General features: G+C 38.1%; 1 protein-coding gene across 2 annotated transcripts; it reads left to right on the top strand.

Annotated features, from left to right (window-relative positions):
* Positions 1 to 8,734: 8,734 nt before the first annotated feature.
* LOC110865901 (disease resistance protein RPV1) lies at positions 8,735 to 22,314 on the top strand. Of its 2 annotated transcripts, none has more exons than XM_022115238.2 (7): positions 8,735 to 8,838; positions 9,924 to 10,494; positions 15,954 to 16,350; positions 16,597 to 17,289; positions 18,925 to 19,269; positions 20,214 to 21,074; positions 21,610 to 22,314. In XM_022115238.2, the coding sequence occupies exons 2-7, from the start codon at positions 10,013 to 10,015 to the stop codon at positions 22,120 to 22,122; spliced, it is 3,291 nt and encodes a 1,096-aa protein (XP_021970930.1). In that variant the 5' UTR covers positions 8,735 to 8,838; positions 9,924 to 10,012; the 3' UTR covers positions 22,123 to 22,314. The 2 variants fall into 2 exon arrangements, with proteins under 2 accessions (XP_021970930.1, XP_035830483.1); XM_035974590.1 differs by having other exon boundaries at positions 8,768 to 8,863.
* The last annotated feature ends 1,502 nt before the right edge of the window (positions 22,315 to 23,816 follow it).

Raw genomic sequence — 23,816 nt, 5'->3', positions numbered from 1 at the left:
TGGTCCTCGTCAAACGCAAGCTCAAGCCGCTGTTAACCAAGCCCTGCTACCTGCTCCTCAAGCTCCTCAAGCTGCACAGGCCCGGCAAACAATGTTCGGACCTGCTTTGCATGTGGTGACCCTAACCACTTCGCAAACCGGTGCCCGAACAGGGTGGTGAAACAAGAAGCCCAACAACCCCAGCAACAACAACAGCAGCCTCAACAACAAGCCGCTCACGCCAGAACTTTCAACATCAACGCACGCCAGGCTCAAGCTGATAACAACGTGGTCAATGGTACGTTCCTTGTGAATGGTATATATGCATCATGTTTGTTTGATACTGGAGCCGATAACTGCTTTGTGTCATTTGAGTTTGAGAAACTTCTTAGACGTAAGCGCTCTTATCTTTCGTCACCCTTCGAAGTAGAAGTCGCTACCGGAAGAACCATTGCTGTCAATTCTGTGCTCCGTGATTGTACTCTCGAGCTCAACAATCATATATTCCCGATTAATCTCATTCCAATGCAGCTCGGAAGTTTCGATGTCATAGTAGGCATGGATTTTCTTCGTGAAAACCATGCTGAAGTTGTGTGTTCTGATAAGATGATTCGTTTTGTGCTAGCTAGTGGTGATATTCTATGTGTTTATGGTGAAACTACTGCAAAAGATCTCAAGCTCATGTCATGTCTTCAAGCTCGCAAATATCTCCGCAAGGAATATCGAGCCTTCTTGGCCCACATTGTTGTAGCTGAGACAGACAAGAAAAGGAAAGTTAAAGTCAAGGATGTCCCCATTGTCCGAGAATTTCCTCAGGTGTTCCCTGATGATCTTCCTGGATTACCCCCAAATCGTGATATCGACTTTCGAATCGACCTTATTCCAGGAGCCAACCCAGTGGCCAAAGCTCCGTATCGACTCGCTCCATCTGAGATGCGAGAACTCTCAAACCAACTCCAAGAGTTACTTGAAAAAGGCTTCATTCGCCCGAGCACTTCTCCATGGGGCGCACCAGTCCTCTTCGTCAAAAAGAAGGACGGGTCGTTCCGAATGTGCATCGATTACCGGGAATTGAACAAGCTGACCATCAAGAACCGATACCCCTTACCAAGAATCGATGATCTGTTTGACCAATTACAAGGTGCTCAGTGTTTCTCCAAGATTGATCTACGTTCAGGCTACCATCAGTTGCGGATTCAAGAGGAAGACATACCCAAAACCGCTTTTCGAACCCGATACGGCCACTACGAATTTGTTGTCATGCCTTTTGGATTGACCAACGCACCCGCGGTCTTTATGGATCTGATGAATCGCGTGTGTAAACCGTTCTTAGACCGTTTCGTCATTGTATTTATCGACGATGTCCTGATTTATTCCAGATCGAGGGCCGAACATGCGCAGCATTTGCGATTGGTTCTCGAGTTGCTTCAGGGAAACCAACTTTACGCCAAGTTCTCCAAGTGTGAGTTCTGGTTGGAGGAGGTTCAATTTCTGGGTCACATTGTGAATAGTCGGGGTATACACGTTGATCCTGCAAAGATTGAGGCAGTCAGGGGATGGGTTACGCCAAAAAAAATCCGTCAGAAGTTCGCTCTTTTCTCGGATTAGCAGGTTACTACCGGCGATTCATCGAAGGATTCTCGAAGATTGCTGTACCACTTACCTCCCTTACCCATAAAGACAAGCCTTTTGTGTGGGGAACCGCGCAGGAGACTGCTTTCCAAACCCTCAAACACATGCTGTGCCATGCACCAGTTCTTACACTGCCGGACGGAAGCGATGACTTCGTTGTCTATTGTGATGCTTCAAACCTTGGACTTGGCTGTGTTCTCATGCAACGAGACAAGGTTATAGCTTACGCATCTCGACAGCTCAAAATCCACGAGAAGAACTATACAACCCATGACCTTGAGCTAGGCGCAGTTGTCTTTGCCTTAAAGATTTGGCGACACTACCTGTATGGTACAAAGTGTACGATCTTCACCGATCACAAGAGCCTACAACATATCTTTAACCAGAGGGAACTCAATATGCGTCAACGCCGATGGATAGAACTTCTCAACGATTACGACTGTGAGATCCGTTATCACCCAGGCAAGGCGAATGTAGTTGCAGACGCCCTCAGCAGAAAGAATTACGTGATAGGTGTTCGAAACATCCAGGCTCAGTATAACCTCGAAGCTCTCATCCGCGAAGCACAACACGCTTGCTTTAACGAGCGTACATTGAAGAAAGAACGAATCTATCATGATGGAACTCAGCTCGTGAGCAAAGCCAACGGGATATTCTATTATCTGGACCGAATCTGGGTTCCGAGGAGGACAGATTTGCGAAAGATCATCATGAACGAAGCCCACAAATCCCGATATTCCATTCATCCCGGTGCGGACAAAATGTACCAGGACCTTCGCTACCAGTACTGGTGGCCTGGGATGAAAAGGGATATTGCCCTGTATGTTGGTAGCTGTTTAACTTGTGCAAGAGTCAAGGCTGAACACGAAAGACCGTCAGGCTTACTCGAACAACCGCCGATACCCGTATGGAAGTGGGAAAGCATAGCTATGGATTTCATAACTAAGCTTCCGACCACGCCATCAGGTCACGACAGTATTTGGGTTATAGTCGACCGTCTAACCAAATCAGCCCACTTTTTGCCAATACGAGAAGACTATAAGGTGGCCAAGCTAGCCCAAATCTACACCGACGAGATCATTAAGAATCATGGTACGCCTCGAGACATCATTTCTGATCGCGACGCTCGGTTTACATCGAGATTGTGGGAAACTTTTCAAGCAGCTCTTGGTACGACGCTGAATTTGAGTACCGCATTCCACCCGCAAACCGACGGGCAGACTGAAAGAACGATTCGTACTATTGAAGACATGCTCCGTGCGTGTGTTATTGATTTTGGTGGTAGTTGGAGCAAACACCTACCGTTGGTCGAATTTTCGTACAATAATAGCTATCACTCCAGCATCGAAATGGCACCTTTCGAAGCCTTGTATGGTAGGAGATGTCGCTCGCCTATTGTATGGCACGAGGTTGGTCATTCACAATTGACTGGGCCCGAGATTCTGCAAGAAACGACTGACAAGATCCACCAGATAAGGGAAAATTTGGTGAAGGCCCGGGACAGACAAAAGATGTACGCCGATAAACGACGCAAGCCCCGCGAATTTGCAGTTGGCGACTACGTACTCCTAAAGGTATCGCCTTGGAAGGGAGTAGTCCGATTCGGCAAAAGAGGGAAACTTGCGCCTCGATTTGTTGGACCTTTTAAGATTCTGGAAAGGATCGGTAAAGTTGCCTACAAACTCGAATTACCGGAGGAACTCAGCAATGTCCACCCGACTTTCCATATTTCGAACCTTCGAAAATGCGTAGCCGACCACGACGCAATAATACCACTCGACGATCTTCAGGTCAATGAGACGCTACACTTCGTGGAAAAGCCTGTCGAAATCATGGACCGACAGACCAAGCAACTCAGACGCTCTCGCATTCCTATTGTAAAAGTACGATGGGAAGGCAAACGAGGCGCGGAGTTCACTTGGGAACTCGAAAGTGACATGAAGGCCAAGTACCCGCAGTTATTCAGATAGATCTGAAGCATCAAATTGGTAAAATCACACGGCGATGTACGGTTCTCGGCCTAATTTCGGGACGAAATTCCCTAAAGGAGGGGAGACTGTAACACCCCGTGTTTTCCAAAAAGTCAAAGTCAAAGTCAAGTGTTGACTGTTATTGGAATTAAAGATCAATAAAGATTTATTTCATTTTAGTTTCTTTTTGATTTTCATATTATTTGGAGTAAGTGTTGTATAATCAAACTAATCGACCGATAATCGAACTGTGAATCAACGACCGACTGTGAATGATAGGAAGTAACAATGCAATAAAGCTAGTCAATCAATAATCAAGCTAATCAAATCAATCATCAAACTCAAGTGTGGGGATTTTAGTACTTTTTATACGTGTGTGTGTGCCTTATGTGTTACTTGTGCATGTTTACTTTTATGTTAAAGTGTGTGGTGAATCAATCAAAATCAATCAAGACTCAAAGGTGAATCAAACTCAATGGAAATCGAACCCGAAATGGTTGTAAGGATGCTCGTATGTTAGATATAGTAGTTGAGACTAAAAGTAATTTGATTAGGAATTCTATCATTCTCAAATCATCGTTCATCGAAGTCGAAATATCAAAAATCGTCGCGAAACACTCAAAACCAGGCAAGCCGATCGAACAGGGCAACCTGATCGAACAGGCTAGCCGATCGAACAGGGCAACCTGATCGAACAGGCTAGCCGATCGAACAGGGCAACCTGATCGAACAGGCTAGCCGATCGAACAGGCTGTTCGATCGGGCAGCTGCTCGATCAGGGATGCTGTTCGATCAGCTGACCCTTTCCTCTTTTGGAAGCCTATAAATAGGGCTGTCCTTGTCAAACTTTCCACTTTTGGAAAAGCTCTGACCGACCAGCCTCTTCTTCTCACTAAATCTCAGATTTCTCTCAAACCGGTAAGTATTTCGCTCTAATCCTTGTACGTTTTTGTTCATTAATCGATTCTACATCTTTCTATCTTTCAAAATCTGAATTTCATCCATGAAATCACCAAGATCTAGGTGTTCTTGGGTGATGTCATCATGTGTTCTTCAAGAACACTAAGTTTTGGCATCATTCCACCATGAATAACTTAGATCTAACCGATTTCCACATAAATAACCTAAAATCTTCCAAAGATCTTAACATTTCACGGTGGAGAAGGATTGGAAGATGGGTTTTCATCTATCTTTCAACTCTTTTACACTCAAAAAGGTGAAAACGGGACTTGAACCGATTTACAAATCAATCTAAACAAACACATGGTTCAAGATTCGGGTTCTACCGAGAGATATACCGATTTCGGGTTAAACGTTAAACTTGGGTTCCAAACCGTCTCTGACCGAGTTTGGGTGATTCCTGCTCGAGTCAGTAGGCTAAGTAGGGACTTCAGCTTTGTGGTTCAACTCGTAGTCAAAATATCTCTAAAACATCAACAATTAACGGGAATAACCAAGTGTTAAGTGATAGGTTAACCGAATCGAGAAGCTGGCCGAACGGCTAGGCTGTTCGATCGAACAGCCCAACCGAACGACTATGCCAGCCGATCGGCTAGGCTAACCGATCGACTAGCACTTAGTCCCACAAACTCATGAAGTGTAATATTGACAGAGTTCTATTCGATCGATCGAGCCACTCGATTGTGATCATCACTACTCGAATCATGAGATACTACACTTCAAAACACTTAGACTTTTCGAAACATTGGAATGTCATCCGATCGAGCATGCCAACCGATCGAGTGACATATTTGAAAACATTGAAGTGCTAGCCGATCGGTTGGGCTAACCGATCGAACAGCTGTTCGATCGGCCAACCTGAAAGGTAGTACAAACCATCATACACAAACACATCCTTCACATCAAAGGAAGAAACAATCCACTTGAAGGAACCAGCCGATCGAGCCAGCCGGCCGATCGAATGGATGTTCGAACGGACTTTTAAACCAATCGAACAGTCCACTCGATCGAACTGCTGTCCGATCGAATGGCCTACTCGACCCAAGTACATTGTTTACTTTTCCGCGTTACTCATCGTTGTGTTATCGAACTATTCAGGCTAACCTATTCTCAGTGCTCCTTTCAATCCACAACCAACCACTGTGAGTATACTCGATCCCTTTTTGCTTTCAGCACTTTTGGGTGTTACATACGTAATCTATCAAATTCACAAACAACACAAACTATTTGAACGCTAACCTACTCGCATGTATTACTTGTCTAAATGATTGCTGTTTATTATGTTTACACGTGGAGTGCTATCTACCTGCTTTAGCAACATAGTACTATAGTTTGGACTCAGCACCCGTTCACACGGGGGTTGCTAAGGACAATTACTTGCATGGATTACGGTGGTAATCATGTATTGCGAACTGTCTCGGACAGTCAACTTGAAGTCATTGGTATCGATGGTCCCATGTTGATAATTTACATGCATCGTTTGCCCTTGTGTACGTGCTTGGTTATGCGTAAACTATTCGAACTCTATATGCTATATCAAACTTGTGTACTCACCTTTACATTATATGTATTGACTTTTATTTTAACGTATGTGACAGGTGTTTAAGCTACTAGCGTGCTAGGGAAGCGAGGCAATAATAAGCTTCTAGGAGCCTGTGACCTTAGGACAGTGTCCACATACCTGTTCCAGGGCCATAATTATCTGTAGATCTTGTACTGGCACCTGTAGTCAGTAAGATCTACCGTTAGCTGTCTAGAAGTCTTAAAATAATATTTAATTCGGTCTGTAATAATTAAGAATTTGAGTTGTCGGAACAGTTCCCATATTGTTTAGTTGATTTCTATGATAACTTGTTATTGTTTGGGACACGGTATGGGACGTGTTATATAACTGAATTGTATGATAGTTGTTGTGGAAACTTCTGAACAATCTGTTTCGCTCAGTGCCGCGCCCCGATGATTCCGCCATCGGTTGGGGTGTGACAATTCGGATCATAAAATTATTGAGGTCATAATCACAAAAAAAAAAAGACCTGAAGAGAACAACCAACATGTCCAATTTCTGTTTTTTGTTGTTGGATGTTGAAGGCTTCTCCTCACTACCATGCTTTGTTCATATTTGCATCCATCACAGGGGAACAACCGTGCAATAAATTTATTAAAGATCGGAACATCTAGGTTTATTCAACATAAAACATATGAACAGACATCATTCTATTCTATATGAATTTATATATGGCATAAAAAAGTGACCACAAATTTAAAGGTGAATCTTCATTGAGCATTAAATTGAACACCAATTTCAAGCCTAGACCTGACTTACCTTGCTACTGTCCCGCACCTCAGATCTCCAAAATCATCTTGTACCTCCTTCAATCACAAAGTCACATTATCGAGTACAAGTACAAACTAAAAGTAAATTAAACCAACTGTGACTATTAGTTTATTGCACAAAAGATTCAAACTATTGATACACATGATTCAACAACTAAACCCTAAAACCTTAAAACCCACTCTCCAAATTCAATTTCTTAGTTAGATCAAACACGGTTTAACACAAACAAACATATAATCATCAAAACAAATTAACACATGGCCAAATGGAGGTACGATAGCAAACCAAAATTGAAAACTATACTGACATTTAACACATTACAGAGAAAAAAGTGCAAACTGAAGAATTGTAACCGGATCTTTATACTGATTTGAAAGAACGCTTAAAAAGGGGAAAACAAAAAACCCTAACTGATCTAAAATAGAACTCACCGGAGGTCGCAGACGAAACGGAGAGACGACAAGAGTATAAACGTGGAGCCTTCACTACAAAGCAAATGAATTACCACCAATAATTTTCTCTTCAATGTTGTTGCAGAGATCTCCGGCGGCATAGCCATAGCCTTAGCCGATGAAGCCGCCGACAAGAAACCGGGTAGTAACCATTACCCATCGTGTTCGTAAAACCCATTCGGCTAGAAACCACCATCCATTGCCTCTAGCGGCCGGAGTTTGTTCAGATCCTTTTCTCCCCTGAGTCTCTTTTTGTGTGTGCGAGTAAAGTAAAAAGAGTGATTGTGCAGAGGGTCTTCATACGAGGGAGTGCTAAAGGCATGACCCATGTATAACAGGACCCACGCACACAAAGTTGGTACAAGACTTTGAGCAGCATGTACAACATCAATTGCAACAAAATATTGTGTGTGCGAGTAAAGTAAAAAGAGTGATGGTGCAGAGGGTTTTCATACGAGGGAGTGCTAAAGGCATGACCCATGTATAACAGGACCCACACACAAAGCACAAAGCTGGTACAACACTTTGAGCAGCATGTACAACATCAATTGCAATAAAATGTTACAAATTATATAATTATATTTGGTACAAGACTTTGAGCAGCATGTACAACATCAATTGCAACAAAATATTGTGTGTGCGAGTAAAGTAAAAAGAGTGATGGTGCAGAGGGTTTTCATACGAGGGAGTGCTAAAGGCATGACCCATGTATAACAGGACCCACACACAAAGCACAAAGCTGGTACAACACTTTGAGCAGCATGTACAACATCAATTGCAGTAAAATGTTGCAAATTATATAATTATATAATACATAATATAATTATATAATATAATATATAATATATAGGGTCAGAATCATTTCAAAACCATAAATATTTACAGAACTCGCAGAACTTCTAATAAACAATTTTTTTATTTATATATTTTTATGTTTAGGATAATTTTATCATTTATTATGTGTATTTTTACGATTACATACATGTTAAGAGTAATTTTATCATTTTTATATGTAATTTTATAATTACACATATGTAAACTAGTTTTTTACATATATGTAATTAGTTATGACACATATATATAATTTTGGCAATTAAACATATGTAAACTACTTTTATCATGTATGTAATCAAAGAAATACATATAATGGATCATAAAAAGATCCTAAATACAAAAACTTATATATAAAATGATTGTTTATTATGAGTTCAGAAAGTCCTGTAGTTATTTAGAGTTCTGAAATGAACTCAACCATATAATTATATAATATATAATATATAATTATATAATTATATAATATAACTAGTTAAATTAACCAATTATAATAGAAGTCAACTACAAATTTTCAACCCTTCCTCCATGTGCCTAATTTGACTTGTTCCTCCATTGATCGATTCCACTCCTTGTTGTTTCTCTATAATACCATAGATTTCTAGGAGTTGACATACATTTTCAGCGAAGGTTCAAATCTCGAAATTTGGGAACAAAAAAAGGTTGAGCATATAGCAGGGTAAGAACCGAAAGCATCTATAATGGTCCGTATTTGAATATCATCTTGCCAATAACATATTTAACAAGTAACGTTATAATTTTTCATGTTCATTTTCTGTGATAAGTTGATAATTCATATTAGATTCATGTATATAGTCAATCATATGTGTTAAGCCACTTGGTCATGCTTTCAAGCTTCCAAATATTAACACGTATACATATAATCACTACTTGTTCTTTGGAGTACTAGATTCCAGTGGGGATGTTTGGATGTGCTTTCAAGGGCTTAATGCCACATGAAGAACATGATAATTAGTTAATAATTATATACTAAATACCTAGGTCAGGCAATGTTACAATTATGTAATTATGTCAATAATCTTTTTTCTCATAGAAACTTTTTGCTAGTCTCTCAAATATCTGAGTATTTTGACCCTAATCAGAAATCAAACTTATAATCACTTTCACACAAACAATCAAAGCTGATTGTTTCCATTTCAAGTTCATAATCGATTTAATTTCGCATCATACTGATGGAACTAATCCTAACTTGGTTTGTGAAAACAAGTGGATCGAGATAAATCAAAAAGAGTTTGAAGATAAACCTTGGTTAATTCATTAGTATTTACTAAAAGTTTATGCATTTAGTTTGAATTAGTAGGTTTATCGGTTGAGTTTATTTATTTGGTTTAAATGAGATTGAGTTGGGTTCAAATTATTATAGGTTTAGGACAAATAGAGGGTTATGTATTCAAATTTATTTGTCGAGTTGAATTTATAATGATGAAAAAGTCAAAGCCAAATATTGGCATCAAATATGTTTTCTTGTGTTTGTGCTTATCGAATCTAGGGCAACACGTACATCGGGCATTATTTTTGTTTTAGAACATGTTATATTCTCAGTCATGAAAAGATATGATACAATTGCATTGGATTTTTATATGGGTCCTTGAAACTGATTCTATGATAAAATGAGAACAAGGCAGAGTTTCTGTTAGCATCTTTCTTGTGTGCTTACTCAGAACGCGTAGAATATAGAGGGATTCTCATTAAGTCATTGTGATAACATTTGATAGCATATATTTGACCTGTTATTTTGTGCAGGCGGCTTTCATTTCTTTCATCAGTCGGAACAAACGTAGATTTACTTTATACCCTTGAACAAATATCATCCGCCTGTCAGTTTTTTTAAGATGGCATCATCTTCACAATATGCTCACAGATGGAAATACGACGTCTTTGTGAGTTTCAGAGGTGAAGATATCCGTAAAACATTTATTGATCATCTGTTTAGTGATTTCAGAAGGAAAGGGATCTATCCGTTCAGAGATGATAAGAAGTTAAAGAGGGGAGAAGAGATAGCACCGGAACTCTATAGAGCCATCGAACAGTCAAGGTTCTTGATAGTCATATTCTCAAATGACTATCCCTCATCTACATGGTGTATGAGGGAGCTTGTGAAGATCCTTGAATGCAAAAAGAGAGATGATGAATACGAAGTTCGGGTACTTTTCTACAATGTCACCCCTGAAGTGGTAAAGAATCAAAGTGATAGTTACAAAGAAGCCTTCAATAAACATGAAGCTTTAAACAGAAAAGAGGTACCCAAGTGGAAGGAAGCTCTTAAATTCTCTGCCAACTTATCAGGATGGGACCTCCAATCTCTTTCCAATGGGTAAATCCTTATTTCCTGATTTTCTTTTCTAAATTATATATCTACTTAGGGAAAGCATCTAAGGATTAGTAAACCATAGACCGGAAGTGGAAAGCGTTATTTCTTAATGGATGTATTTATAGACCTTGATCACCAAGTTATTAGGCTAGAGGGTATGGTGATGGTCCTCTAAAGGAGAATGACCCGTCATGTAAGCGTTACGTCATAGTCCTCCCAAGGATGCTCCATCCCACAAAACTAGAGGGTATGGAGGATGGTCCTAGTCATAGTCCTTTCCACCACTTTTATGTTTTTTTCTTTTAATCTTCTATTTTTTTTAACATTTAACAAATAAACTAACACAATATTTTCATTAATATTAAAAAATATTACATAAACTTTAAAAAAACATAAACTTAAAAAAAACATAAACGTAATAAAAAAAAACATAGACTTAAATAATTTGATTTTTCTTCATGATGTCGGTTTGTAGTTTTTTCAACATCGAATGTTTCGGCTCGGGATACTCATCGACATCCATCGTTATTATTTCCCAATCCTTGAGCCGAATCTTTTCATCGGAAATTCGGATTTTCTTATTTAACAATCGGACCTTTTCGCGTAACTTTTCTTCCGCTACACGAGTTTTTTCTTCGACGGCCCGCTCCTTCACCTTCGCCTTTTGGGCCGAGACGTCCGTGTACGTTTTAAGGTGTTCCATAAACTCTTCCATTTTCGGGTCCACCTTTTCCTTTTCTTTCCCCTTGGCCCGCTCCTTCTTTGATTTGTCTCGGCCCGGTGGACGCTCCACTTCATGTACGGCGTATTCCTCTTCGTCAAACTCGGCGTCATCGTTTAAGTTAATGTGACACCTCGCGTCCGATCCACAGGCGCTAAAACTACCCGTTTCCGATGTTTTTTGCCGTTTCGCCATCTCCACCTCGTTGGGAATCGGCGCCCATTTTGGGTGCGTTTTCAAAATTTCCCACGCGCGAACGTGTGCAAAGTTGGTATTACCATTGTTCGACTTATACTTCTCCAACGCTTGTTTGAACACATCCTCGTCGCTCATGCCGCTACGACGCCCACTTGTATATATTTTATTATACTCCTCGCAAAATTTATTGACGAACCCGTTGATATCTCGATACGGGCCTTGGTCCATAAGCTCGAGGAACTTCGCCAAAACCTTGGTCCAAAACCCGTCACCCATTTGATTATTACCTATTAAAAAAACGATCAAAATAATTCTAAAGTTATAATTCTAAAAAAATATTAAAAAAATTGAAACTTTAAACAAAATATATAAATTGTTAAAAAAATTTAAACTTTAAACAAAAAATTTAAACTTTAAACAAACTGTTAACAAAAAGATAAACTTTAAAAAAAAAATTTAACTTTAAAAAAATATATAAACTGTTAAGAAAAACATAAACTTTAAAAAAATATATAAACTTTAAAAAAATTATAAACTGTTAAGAAAAATATAAACTTTAAAAAAAATATAAACTTTAAAAAAATACCAACCTTTTGTCGGGTGTGTAGACGTGCCTATGTAAGCCTTAGCTAAGGCTTCTTCTTCGATTGGCGTCCACGGTTTCGGCTTCGGTTTGTCGGGTTTGTCACCCACCACTTGCTTGCCTTTTTTTCGTTTGCCTTTTTCTATTTTTCTATAAGCGGTTGGGTTTCGGGAAGAACCTCCACATCGTCGTCGGGTTCGGATTGTTGAACGGGTTGCGTCGGGATCGGTTGGGGTTGAACGGGTGGTGTCGGGTTCAGTGGGAAATTAAACGCACCCCGCATCATCATTTGTTGAAGGCTTGATTTTGAGAGAATTGAGCGAATTGGTTCGGCGAGTGTTGGAATGATGCAAACGCATTTGATGAATATTGCGAGAATTGGTTCGGTTCTAGCGTCGAATAATATCCCGGAACCGAGAAAGCATTTGGTTGGGTCGGGTTGTTGGGATTGTTCGGGTTGTTCGGGTTGTTGAAGGGATCCATGATAGAGTATAAGGTTATAAAAGTGGAAGAAGATTTATAAAAATAAAGTGAGAGGGATGAGAAAATGGGGTTAAAATGATGAATGGAGGTGAAAATGGATTTGAAATATATATAAAATGTTGTTTTTGACCGTTGCCTTTTTTGGGAAAATCAAATTTTCTTTTTTTTTTTATTATCCTAACGGCTACTCTATGGAGGGGCCCACATTTTTCGCTTCGTTGCCATCGTCGAGAGTGAGACAGATAGGACGGGACCGGGGGGGGGGGGGATGGTGTAGCTGGCGTCGCTGGACCGAGACGGGATGGGGACGACCCCCATACCGTGTAGCCTTACTAACCCATGGTTTTCTTATGGAATATATCTTCTATATATTTTGCATATTGTATTTTCTTTATTTAGTCCGTTTGATTTTGGATTGTTTGTTATAACCTTGTTTATTACTTATCAAACAATGAGAGAGTACAAAATATACTACTGCTGCAATCCTATTTATAACAAGAATTAAAACACATGCTAAATAAAGTAGCCCACTACTTGCTCAGATATAGAACTACTCCAACGTCACCTTTTTCCCATAAACTCGATCATCTTCTAGACTAATTCATTAATATTTGACTAAAATAAAACCCAACTGACCCGTTTTATTATCCGACCCGTACTCGACCTAAACCGACCCGGAAACAAACTTATTAACCCAACAATTACCCCCTTAATCGGTTTTCGTCCTTGCTCGTTTCTTTGTCGTATTTGTTCTCTCTTCTTGCTATCCGAATCACAAAGATCCAATCTTGCTAATTACTTTAAGAACACAAAGGTCTCATCTGTTGTACTTGCTAAACTTGCTACTTTCTTACTTGTTTCGGACTTGCTTGCTTTCGAATTTTCATGCTTGCTAAATTGTTATTCCAACCAGAAAGGTTCGGTCTTGCTCTTGCTATACGAACCACTAAGGTTCGATTCTTCTTTCTTTCGGTTGTCGATTTTCTTCTTTCTTTCTGATCGACGACCATTCTTTCTTCTATCTTATCGATGCTTGCACTTTCTTTCTTACCGCACCGGTCTCTTTCTTATTTTCTTGCGAGTCCTTCTTTCTTTCTTGCTAAGTGATGCCGGCCTCTTACCTTCTTTCTTCTTTCTTGTGGCGCCTCACCTTTCTTTCTTGCTTGCGTCCATTCTGGTTGCCTTCTCAGTCACGGTTTCAACGTAATCAGCACCCTTCCTGCTTAAATTAATTCAAGTGCATGCTTGCGTCTTTTCTTTCTTTAGTCCATTCAACAATTAATTGATAACAAATGAGGTGTGAGCTTGCCAGCTTATTTCCTTACATTTTTTGTTCAATTGGTTTGTAAGGAAGGTGGTTGTTTGCTTCACCAACATGCATGCCTAGTTAATCAATTGACGTACTTTAAATAATTGTTGCCAGAATTGATCTTTGATCTCTAGAACATGAATAACTTGTATACATAAATTGAATATTTTAGTACATGTGATGATTACAAATGAGTATTCTAAGCCCTATTTATACTAATCCAATAGTTGTGAGTAAATAGACATGTCTTCTCCTTGAAAAGTCGTGTCTTCTTGTTCATGTTGTATTGCCACAGATTCAAGAGGTGTGTCTCTAGGAAGACGTCATTTCGTTAAGTTTGTAGGTAACAAACTTTTGTTTGGTCGCATTTGGTCCTCATACTTCTATAACTACTCTAAATACAATGTAAATTATCTATTAACTATTTACCGAACATCCCTTATACTTAGGGTGTGAGGGATTAGAACTTCATTCACCCCCTAATCACAAACATCCTTGAGTTGCTTACAAGCAGTTCTTGCATTGTAGCAAACTTGACTCTTGTTATTGCCTTTGTTAATATGTTTGCCCTTTGTAGTTCTCCACTGATGTGTTCCACATTGATGTGTCCGTTTTCCACGCATTCTCTTATGAAATGATAGCGTGTGTTAATGTGCTTGCTCCTTCCATGAAAGACTGGATTCTTCATGAGTGCTATTGCAGAAATATTATCCACCCTTAGTATTATCTTCTCTTACTTCCAGCCTATAACTTTACTTAACAATCTTTTAAGCCATAGTGCTTGGCATACTGCCGTAGTGGTTGCCATGAAATCTGATTCACATGATGAAAGTAGTTTGTTGCTTTTGTATGCACCGGGTTATAGGTGATTCTCCGAAGTAGATTACTAGACTAGTTGTGCCTTTTCCTTGATCTGTGTTAACACCATAACTGTTATCACTATAACCTGTGATCTTATATCCTCCTTGCTTCTTATAGATGATTCCATGCTCCTTAGTTCATTTGATGTAACATAGTACTTGCTTCACTGTTTTCAAGTGATGCTCATTTAGTTCTTGCATGAATCTACTAAGTAGAGTGTCTGAGTAACATAGATATGGCCTTGTATGCAATAAGTACCTGAGCAGGCTTCTGTAATGTGTTGCATCTACTAGATCTCCTTCTTCAGTCTTTGTTATCTGTGTTCCTGGATTTATAGGAATCTTTGTTTCATTACAGGTTAACATATTAGCGCCCTTGAGTATCTTTTTTATATACCCTATTTGTTGCCCTTGAGTATCTTGTTTATATACCCTTTTTGCTTTATGGCCATCTCACCCCCTTACTTGAGTAACATCTATTACCAGATAGATAGTATGCTAGTAATCCTGGATAGCTCATTTCAAACTTCTTCTCCATCTGGGACTTGAAAATATCTATCTCCTTCCATGAAGTTCTAGTGACTATCAAATCATCAACGTAGACTCCAACTATCAGCGTAGAAGTCTTACTTGTCATCGTATAGATTTCTTGTTCTAAAGTACATTTCTTGAAGTTAAGTTACAAGAATCAGAAGCAAAGTTTGATGTGTAAATCCTAGCAATCGTTCATCTGGGGGAAGTCACAAGAAGTTTAGCCTCATATGGTAGTCATCACAGCTTGAAATCTTGGTTCGGTATGAAGTTGCATGAAGAAACAAGTTGAACCGGGTCTCAGAACTCTGAAAATCGCCTATGGGGAGCTCTGGAGTCGTTCTGGACGAGGTTATAATTTTCAAGTTTAGAACAAAACCTACTTTTTTCTGAAACGACACTCTCCCGGGCGTCGCGAGAGGCTTTTGTCTTCTCCGTGTGGCGCAACAGCAAGCATAGCTGGCCCCACAATTGACTCCCTCCTACGCGTCGCATTAAGCTTCTCGTACTCCCCCACGTGGCCTGAGGGAGACACTTTTATAGCACTTGTGCTGTGGGTCCCGTGTTGACCCGTCGGGCACGTTTTTTTCCTTTTACCTCGTTTAGCCCTGTTAAGTCAATAAAACCAGATGCACAATAAGCACAACATATAGATATAAAAACAACGCGTTAAACTACTAAAATGTGTAAAAAAAAATATACAACTACAGTGCGTTTTTCTCACACATCATAGCTATTTCCACTCATAATTATACCATTTTCTCTATGGTTTTGTAGGCATGAGCCAAAACTTATAGAAGCAATCTCAAAGGAGATATTTTATAAACAAACCAATGGGCCGTTAGATGTTGGTGACAACCTAGTTGGATTATACTCCCGTGCAGATCAAATGGACCTTTTGCAGCTTGTAGAGCCAGGTAAGGTTCACATGATAGGAATATGTGGTATTGGTGGAATAGGGAAAACAACAATCGCCAAAGCTGTCTTTAACCTCCTGCACAAACATTTTGAGGCATACAGCTTTTGTGAAGATATTAAAGGTGCCGAAGAACGTCATGGCTTAGTCCATCTCCAGGAAAACCTTCTTGAGAGTCTTATGCACGCAAGCAATATTAAGATACGTAGCATTGGTCACGGAGTCAGCATAATAAAGAGAAGTTTGTCAAACAAAAAGGTACTGTTAGGACCTTAATATTACTTTATTGAAAACGAGAAAATGAAATACAAAATCGCGTGATTTCCAGAAGAAACATATTTTCCCATTGAAACCTTTCTCATAGCCCTTATGTAAAGAGTTATAATTTTTTGGAAAAAAGTTGTTTCCTATTTCAGTAATGGAAATACTATCGTTTTCTTATCTATTATGAGAATACTATGAATACTGTTTTAATAGATCACACTTAATAACCCATCTGGGCAGGTACTTGTTGTACTAGATGATGTAGATGATTACAACCAATTGGAAGCTTTAGCTGGATCACCTTCTTGGTTTGGTCCTGGAAGTATTATTATAGTTACCGGTAGAGATAAACAGTTGCTGATTGCTCGTGGAGTTGAAGATATATACGAGGTTGACCTTTTACACGACTATGAAGCGCTTGAGCTTTTTAGTCTTTACGCCTTTAGAAATAAAGATCCAAAAGAAGAATTTAAAGATCTTGCTAACGAAGTAGTTAATTATGTTAAAGGACTTCCCCTTGCTCTTAAAGTTTTGGGCAGCTTTCTATTCATGAAGACTGTAAAAGAATGGGAAACTCAACTACAGAAGCTTCGCAGATCTCCTCATTCACAAATACAGCAAGTACTTCGGATAAGTTATGATGCGCTAGATTATGATCAAAGAAACATCTTCCTTGACATTTCATGTTTCTTCAAAGGGGAGAACAAAGATTATGTTATGAAAGTTTTAGATGGCTGTGATTTGTTTTTTGCAACTAATATTAGAGTTCTTATTGATAAGGCATTAGTATCAGTTTGTAATGATAGACTGGAAATGCATGATTTGATCCAAGATATGGGCAGGCAAATTGTACATGAAGAATCTGAAGAGCCTGGTAGGCGCAGCAGATTATGGTTTCCATCAGATGTATTCTTTGTATTAAACAAGGATAAGGTAAGCACTGAATATTATTTGCCTCTCCTTTTCCTCCAACTTGCTTGCCTCATTGACAAACTAAAATATCAGTAAGAAAAACAGTGCCTTCTCTTTGATAAGAATTATCATTATGTACAAGCTAATTAGTAGCCCTGAATTCATATATATATATATATATATAAATATAACACATGTTGAAATTTATCCTACATAACCCGTAATTTATCATATACAAATTGTAATTTATCCTACACTCTAAATTATTTTATTTTATTTTTTTAAAAATATATATTTTGAAGATAAGTTACAAATTTTAATGTAGTTACCTATTAAAGATGAATACTACTAATTAATGATCTTTGTAGGTTTACCATATTTCCCTTATAGTAACATTAAATACTTATATTAAATGAAGTAAAATGAATGATTTTTATTGGTTGAAATTTTTTCTTTCTTCTTCTTACAAAAAGTTTCTTCTCATTTGAACTCTCCACTATATATATATATATATATATATATATATATATATATATAGGGAAAGTATAATGTACTTCAAGGCTTAACCTACATTAACATACATGACAAAAAATATAACGTGCGTTATTATCATAGAACGTGCGTGATTATAGTCCCATGCGTGATTATGCGGTCCCATGCGTGATTATGTGGTCCCATGCGTGATTATACCCCTGATCCAACGGTTACCATTGTCTCCTACGTGATGTATGATAAGGCTTTTTGTATGTTAACCTTACTCTATATATATATATATATATATATATATATATATGATCTTGTAAAACAAAATATTACAATTACCAGATTGGAGTTAGATACTAATAGATAGAGTTGCAGAAAGAAAACGATTATTTAGATTAACTTTGTCTAATAATTCCAGCTTTTTTGTATTCATATCCGGTTCATCATGTGTTAATAACTACTTTAGAAATGTACATCCATGCACCCCTTTGTGATCTCACATTGTTTTGTTATGTTTTGCCCACACAATAGAGATACTGGGACATAAGAAATGCATGTCTCAAACATAACCAACTCGTAATGTGTATGAGAGGAGAACTTAATACTTAAGCGTGCTAATTTTTAAGATCTGTGACCTCCTAAGAAGTTTCCACATGGACAACCTAAAACAAATCAGTGAGCTTGGCAAAGCGAACAATATATTGGTTGGCATAATAGGTTGGTTGCTAAACAATTGAACTCTAATAGAAATCAAAAGATTGACATAAAGAGTTATCTTTATTGAATAGGGTTGGAAGATTCCTACAATTATCGGCCATATATTCCTACACAAACATACCATTACATTTGATCCGTAGGTAGTAATTGTTATATGACTAATAGATTTTAACAAATTTTAGTTTGAATCCGCATGGAATTCTTGCATACTTCTTCCATCACAACTCTAGTCAATAAGTGTATAGTAGTTTCATGGTTATATGTCAAATTTGAATGTTTTATCAACTTCATTAAGACAATAGACGCACATTTTGAACTCAAAACATATTGATCAAACAGGAAATTGAGATACACTTTTGTGTGTGCTAATCTTTCTTCTCCATACACGTTCTTAATATACCATACATTTATTTTTTGCTTTTAATATATAAATCTAGTTTTCTCTTTTATATACAGGGAACTGAAGCTGTTAAAGGCATAGCCTTGGATGTTTCGCGTTTAGAACTCAATATTTGTAGTGAAACCTTCAAAAACTTGAATCATCTTCGACTACTAAGCTTTCGTATCAGATCATGGAATGACCTTAGAGACCCTAATGGCAAAATACGAGAGAGCAAATTGGGCATAGAAACAAAGGTGAAGGCAATTTCTAGAAGCCTTGATCTATTGTCAAGTGAATTAAGGTTATTTTGTTGGCATGGGTACCCGTTCCAGCATTTACCATTAGCGTTCTACCCAGAGAGCCTTGTTGTTCTTGATTTGTCATATAGTTACATCAAAGAAATTTGGAGCGGATCAAAGGTATGCCTTTGACATTTCACGATCTTGTATGGATGTTAACCCACAATTTTCGACCAAGATAAGCACTTCATAAGAAAATTTTAAAATGGTGCGCTAAAATAATAGTTCTTTATCTTTCTTTTGTGGAGACGTAGGATTAAGTTTATGGACTTTTAGAAGGATGACACACATTTATGTTAAAACTTTACTTTAAGAGCTTAGGTTTTCACTTTATTTTGGTTTCCTTTGCATGTTATCCCTTGTTTGTGTGTCTATATATCTGTCCCTAGTATACGTTTTCACCAATTTCCAGTTATTGGTAGCTTACTGAGTCTATTTTAGTAGGGTTTACATAAAGCAAAACTTGAGCTTATGTGTTGGTCTATTAGAATGAGCAGGATCGGTATTGAGAGGGAGTGTGAAAATTATAATTTGCGATCGGTAAGAACAGATGTAATGAAGGGTGGTATTGATAATCTGGATGTGGTGGTTCATAGGAGATAAAAAGATATAATATTAACTTTATTACTATAAAATTATCTTTTATTTGAATTAGATTTTGAACTTTTTCTACTAATATATTAGGAAAGGTAGCTTGAAGTGCAAGGTAGATTGGTATGATTAGTGGGTCAGTTTATCATTCTTGTAATTGTGGTTTTTATATTGAGTTGATAAAAAATGTCGTACAAGGTTTGTACAGGTCTTTTTGCATATTTGGGAATTCAGGGGATTGGGTTGGAGATCAAATGCCCGGTTTATCACTTCCTTGGCACACGCTCAATTCGATGTAGGTCCCCCCATATATCCAGTCCCATGGATGGAAATTAATCCTCTCATGTTTTAACCAACATGGGGGAATGTTGACCAATTAGAAATTTTAAGATCATAAGTAACTTGAACCTTATAAAAACGTCTTTTGCATCACATTCTATGATGTTTATCATGCCTGTTTATTTTGTACACAGGGTTTCATAAAGTTGGTGTCAATGAATCTTGGTCATTGTCGTAACTTGATAAAGACACCGGATTTCACTACAACTCCGAATCTTGAAGAACTAGTACTTATCGGCTGTGAAAATTTGATCGAAATTCACCCATCGGTTGGACTGCTCACAAGCCTAGTTGTCTTAAATTTGAGAGACTGCAAACGTCTTGCGAGTCCTCCTAAGTGCACTAGATTGACATCTCTTCAAATTCTTAATATGTCTGGTTGCAAGAAATTGAATCAATTTCCTGAAGATCTTGGAAAAATGAAAGCATTAGTGGAACTTCATGCTGACAGGACTTGCATCAAGCAACTTCCCTATTCTGTATTGTCTCTTGGCAACCTTCGTGTATTAGCATTAGGCCAACGAGGAGGTATGCAAAATAACTCGTTGGGTTCTATCCGTTGGCCGTCAGTCATACCAAGCAGGACGCACCACCCACCAGGTGCAGTATTGCCTTCTTTATCCAATTTAAACAAGTTAAGGCATATAAATATTAGTCACTGTAACCTAACAGAAGCTAACCTTGATGGCATTGAATGTTTATCAATGCTTGAAACTCTAAACCTGAGTGGGAATGATTTCAAAAGTTTGCCTAGTTTATCTAAACTTGTGCGCCTTGAAACACTCGGGCTGGTTGGTTGTAAGAAGATGGAGGCTTTGCCAGAACTTCCTCCAAATATTGGATTGATTGAGGCACAGGACTGCATATCGTTGAGGGAATTACCAATGAGATCAACCATATATGAAAGTAACACTCTATGCTTCGATTTCACCAACTCTCCGAAAGTGATGGAAAATCAATCAGTTGAAAGCCTGGTTACCATGTTGCTGCCACAGGTAATCTTTCAATCCTTCACCATTCACCTTATAATATCCTATCTTGATTCTTGAAATTGTAAGTTGAACTGGGATAAGTCAACCTGTCAACACATTTTGTCCATATTTTCAAAAGGTAACAATTATTAAACAACAAATCACCAGCAGGGAAATGTCAATAATAACCAAGTTTCACCCTTATTCTATATATCCCAGTCACCCAACCTTTTTAAGAGGTTTAACATTTAAGCCTCAACATCATAAATTTTAACAAAAACTTGTAGTGCAATCTATACTGCCAGACACATATGGTGACATGGCATGCCAATTGCGTAAAATAGCTGACATGACTTCCCAGTTGTACAAAGTTGATGATGTGCCATCTCGTTAGCTTTTTTTTATACAACAGACACCCACACCATCAATTTCTACAATTGGACATTATGTCAACTAATTAACAAGTTTGATCACAAATAAAAAAAAATAAAAAAATAAAAAAAAAATAAAAACCTATCGAAATATAAATTATGTCTATTAATATCATTGTTTTGTATAGGGACGCATTGATCCTTATAAGATAGTGAGTGTACACCTTCCAGGAAGTAGAATTCCTGGGTGGTTTACTAATCAAATTGTGGGAGATTGTATAAAAGTGGAGTTACCTCCAGATTGGTGTTACGAAAAGTTCAAAGGGATAGCAATATGCCTTGTTTTTACTACCAGAAATCGCAACCGCCGCAAGAGTAACTATGGATCAGTTTGGTATACATTCAAAAACTATGATGATACCCCTATTGGTAATGTCCACTCTTTTCCAGATACTGTATATCAATACGAAAACGTAGGAATCAACTCGGACCAGATGCATCTGTGTTATCATCAATCTGGACCAGATTGGGAGAAAGCAAGAGATTTCATTTCGGTTTCATTTGACGTCTATGGTAAAGATTGTGTGGTGAAAATGTGTGGTGCGAGACTGGTGTTTGAGGAAGATGCACAAGAAGAAGAACAAGGTAGTGGTTTGAAAATGATTCAATGGCTACCTCTGCCTTCTCATGCTGAAGACTAATTATGGAATAATTTATTTCACCATAATTGTAAGTTTAAAGAAAAACATGTTATCTCTTCTCATAACTGTGTCATCTATGTTACAAAAGAAGCAATAAAATTTGTAATTAGATGATTACTCAATTGGATTGTATGATGGTTTTGGTGATCTACGGTTTTGATTCGTTATCCGAACTTTGAGACTTTCCAGCAATTGTTTCTTGAATAGGATTTTTTTTTTGTTTCATTTCTTCCCAGAAAGCTCTATCACCCCGTTTAATCATGATTGCGTCCCTATAATTTTCAGGATGCTTACAAATGTGTAAAGCACGCACTACGTCAAAATTTGGTTACGGCCACACATAAAAACTGTGACCATATGGCAACCGCCACACGAATTTTTTTCACCCTAAGTGTGACCAAAGGTCTAGTCATCGTACGGTGACGTTTGTGTAAAAACAAAACATCAGTAACTAGCGTGGAGATTTAACTCGTAACCAATTTTCAAATGAATTTTATAACAAGAACTTCACAAAGCTGAACTGAGGAACAAAGTCTACTAAAGCTTCTACTCAACAGGTTAATATGATGAAGTTCACTAGTTTGAATATGTTGGATTTATTAAACTAAGTTATGTTTATACGTTTTATTATTATTCGAACATATAATTAGAACTGCATATGATATGTATTAGTTAGGTTAATGATAAGTTTATGTAATGATCGGTAGATAAGCGGGCAAACATTTCAAATAACTGTCCTTGACAGTTACCCGCCAATTCGAACCGCCAAAAACTCGTATGTATATATTCAAGTTACCGGAAACAATGTCCGGTATCAAGACATTTCTTTACGTTACTGAGATTTGTCCATTTTCCTTTCTCTACACTTATTCATCAATATCATCTTCAATATGCACATTCAATTTGGATCGATTGCTTATGACAACACTAATCCCACACTTAATTCCGATGCACCATTGCACTCTCGTGCATATTTGTCTTCTGATTCCCTACAAAGTGGTATCAGAGCATCTAAAGAAAAGGAGAAGACGACTGAAATTCGATCATCATCTACACTATTACCGTGTCAACATTGTACAGACGAGATGAGGGGCAAGAATAAACAAAGATATCGGGAAAAGATATGTTTTTACTGTCGAATACCCGGGCACCAGATTTCTTCTTGCCTGAAGAAGGAAACCGATGAAGCAACCCAACTTATCCAGCAGGCAGTAAACACGGGGATACAGAACAAAGAAGTAGGAGTCAAAGATCATCAGGAGATGATCGTTGTCGGTACCGAAGGAGGCCTCTGGAGTGACATATGGTACGTAAGTTCTGTGTTTAAACATCACATGGCCGGAAATCTAAATGTGTTTAAACGCATTAAACACATCATTGGGGTTGATACACAAACGGGAGAGAGCAATTTCTTGTTCACACGGGGGGTTGGTTTGGTAGAAATCAAAACAAGTAATGAGATCATGAAAATTCAAAGTGTTCTTTACTCTCCGGAATTAGACCGAAACATTTTAAGCATGAATCAATTGACTATGCAAGGTTTCACTGTCAATAAAGATGGTGATACTTGTAGAATTTTTCCCATGTTTTCTTTTCCGGTGAATAACATGGTGAATGAAGAGAGTGGGTTATCAAGGGAAGAAGAGATTGGGTTAAAAGAAAAGCAAAACATAATTGAAGAAGGGGTATTTGAT

This window comes from Helianthus annuus, chromosome 6 (assembly GCF_002127325.2).
Source record: "Helianthus annuus cultivar XRQ/B chromosome 6, HanXRQr2.0-SUNRISE, whole genome shotgun sequence".
Taxonomy (NCBI): domain Eukaryota; kingdom Viridiplantae; phylum Streptophyta; class Magnoliopsida; order Asterales; family Asteraceae; genus Helianthus; species Helianthus annuus.
The sequence above is the reverse complement of the archived record's forward strand: the minus strand, read 5'-3'. Positions and strand labels throughout refer to the sequence as shown.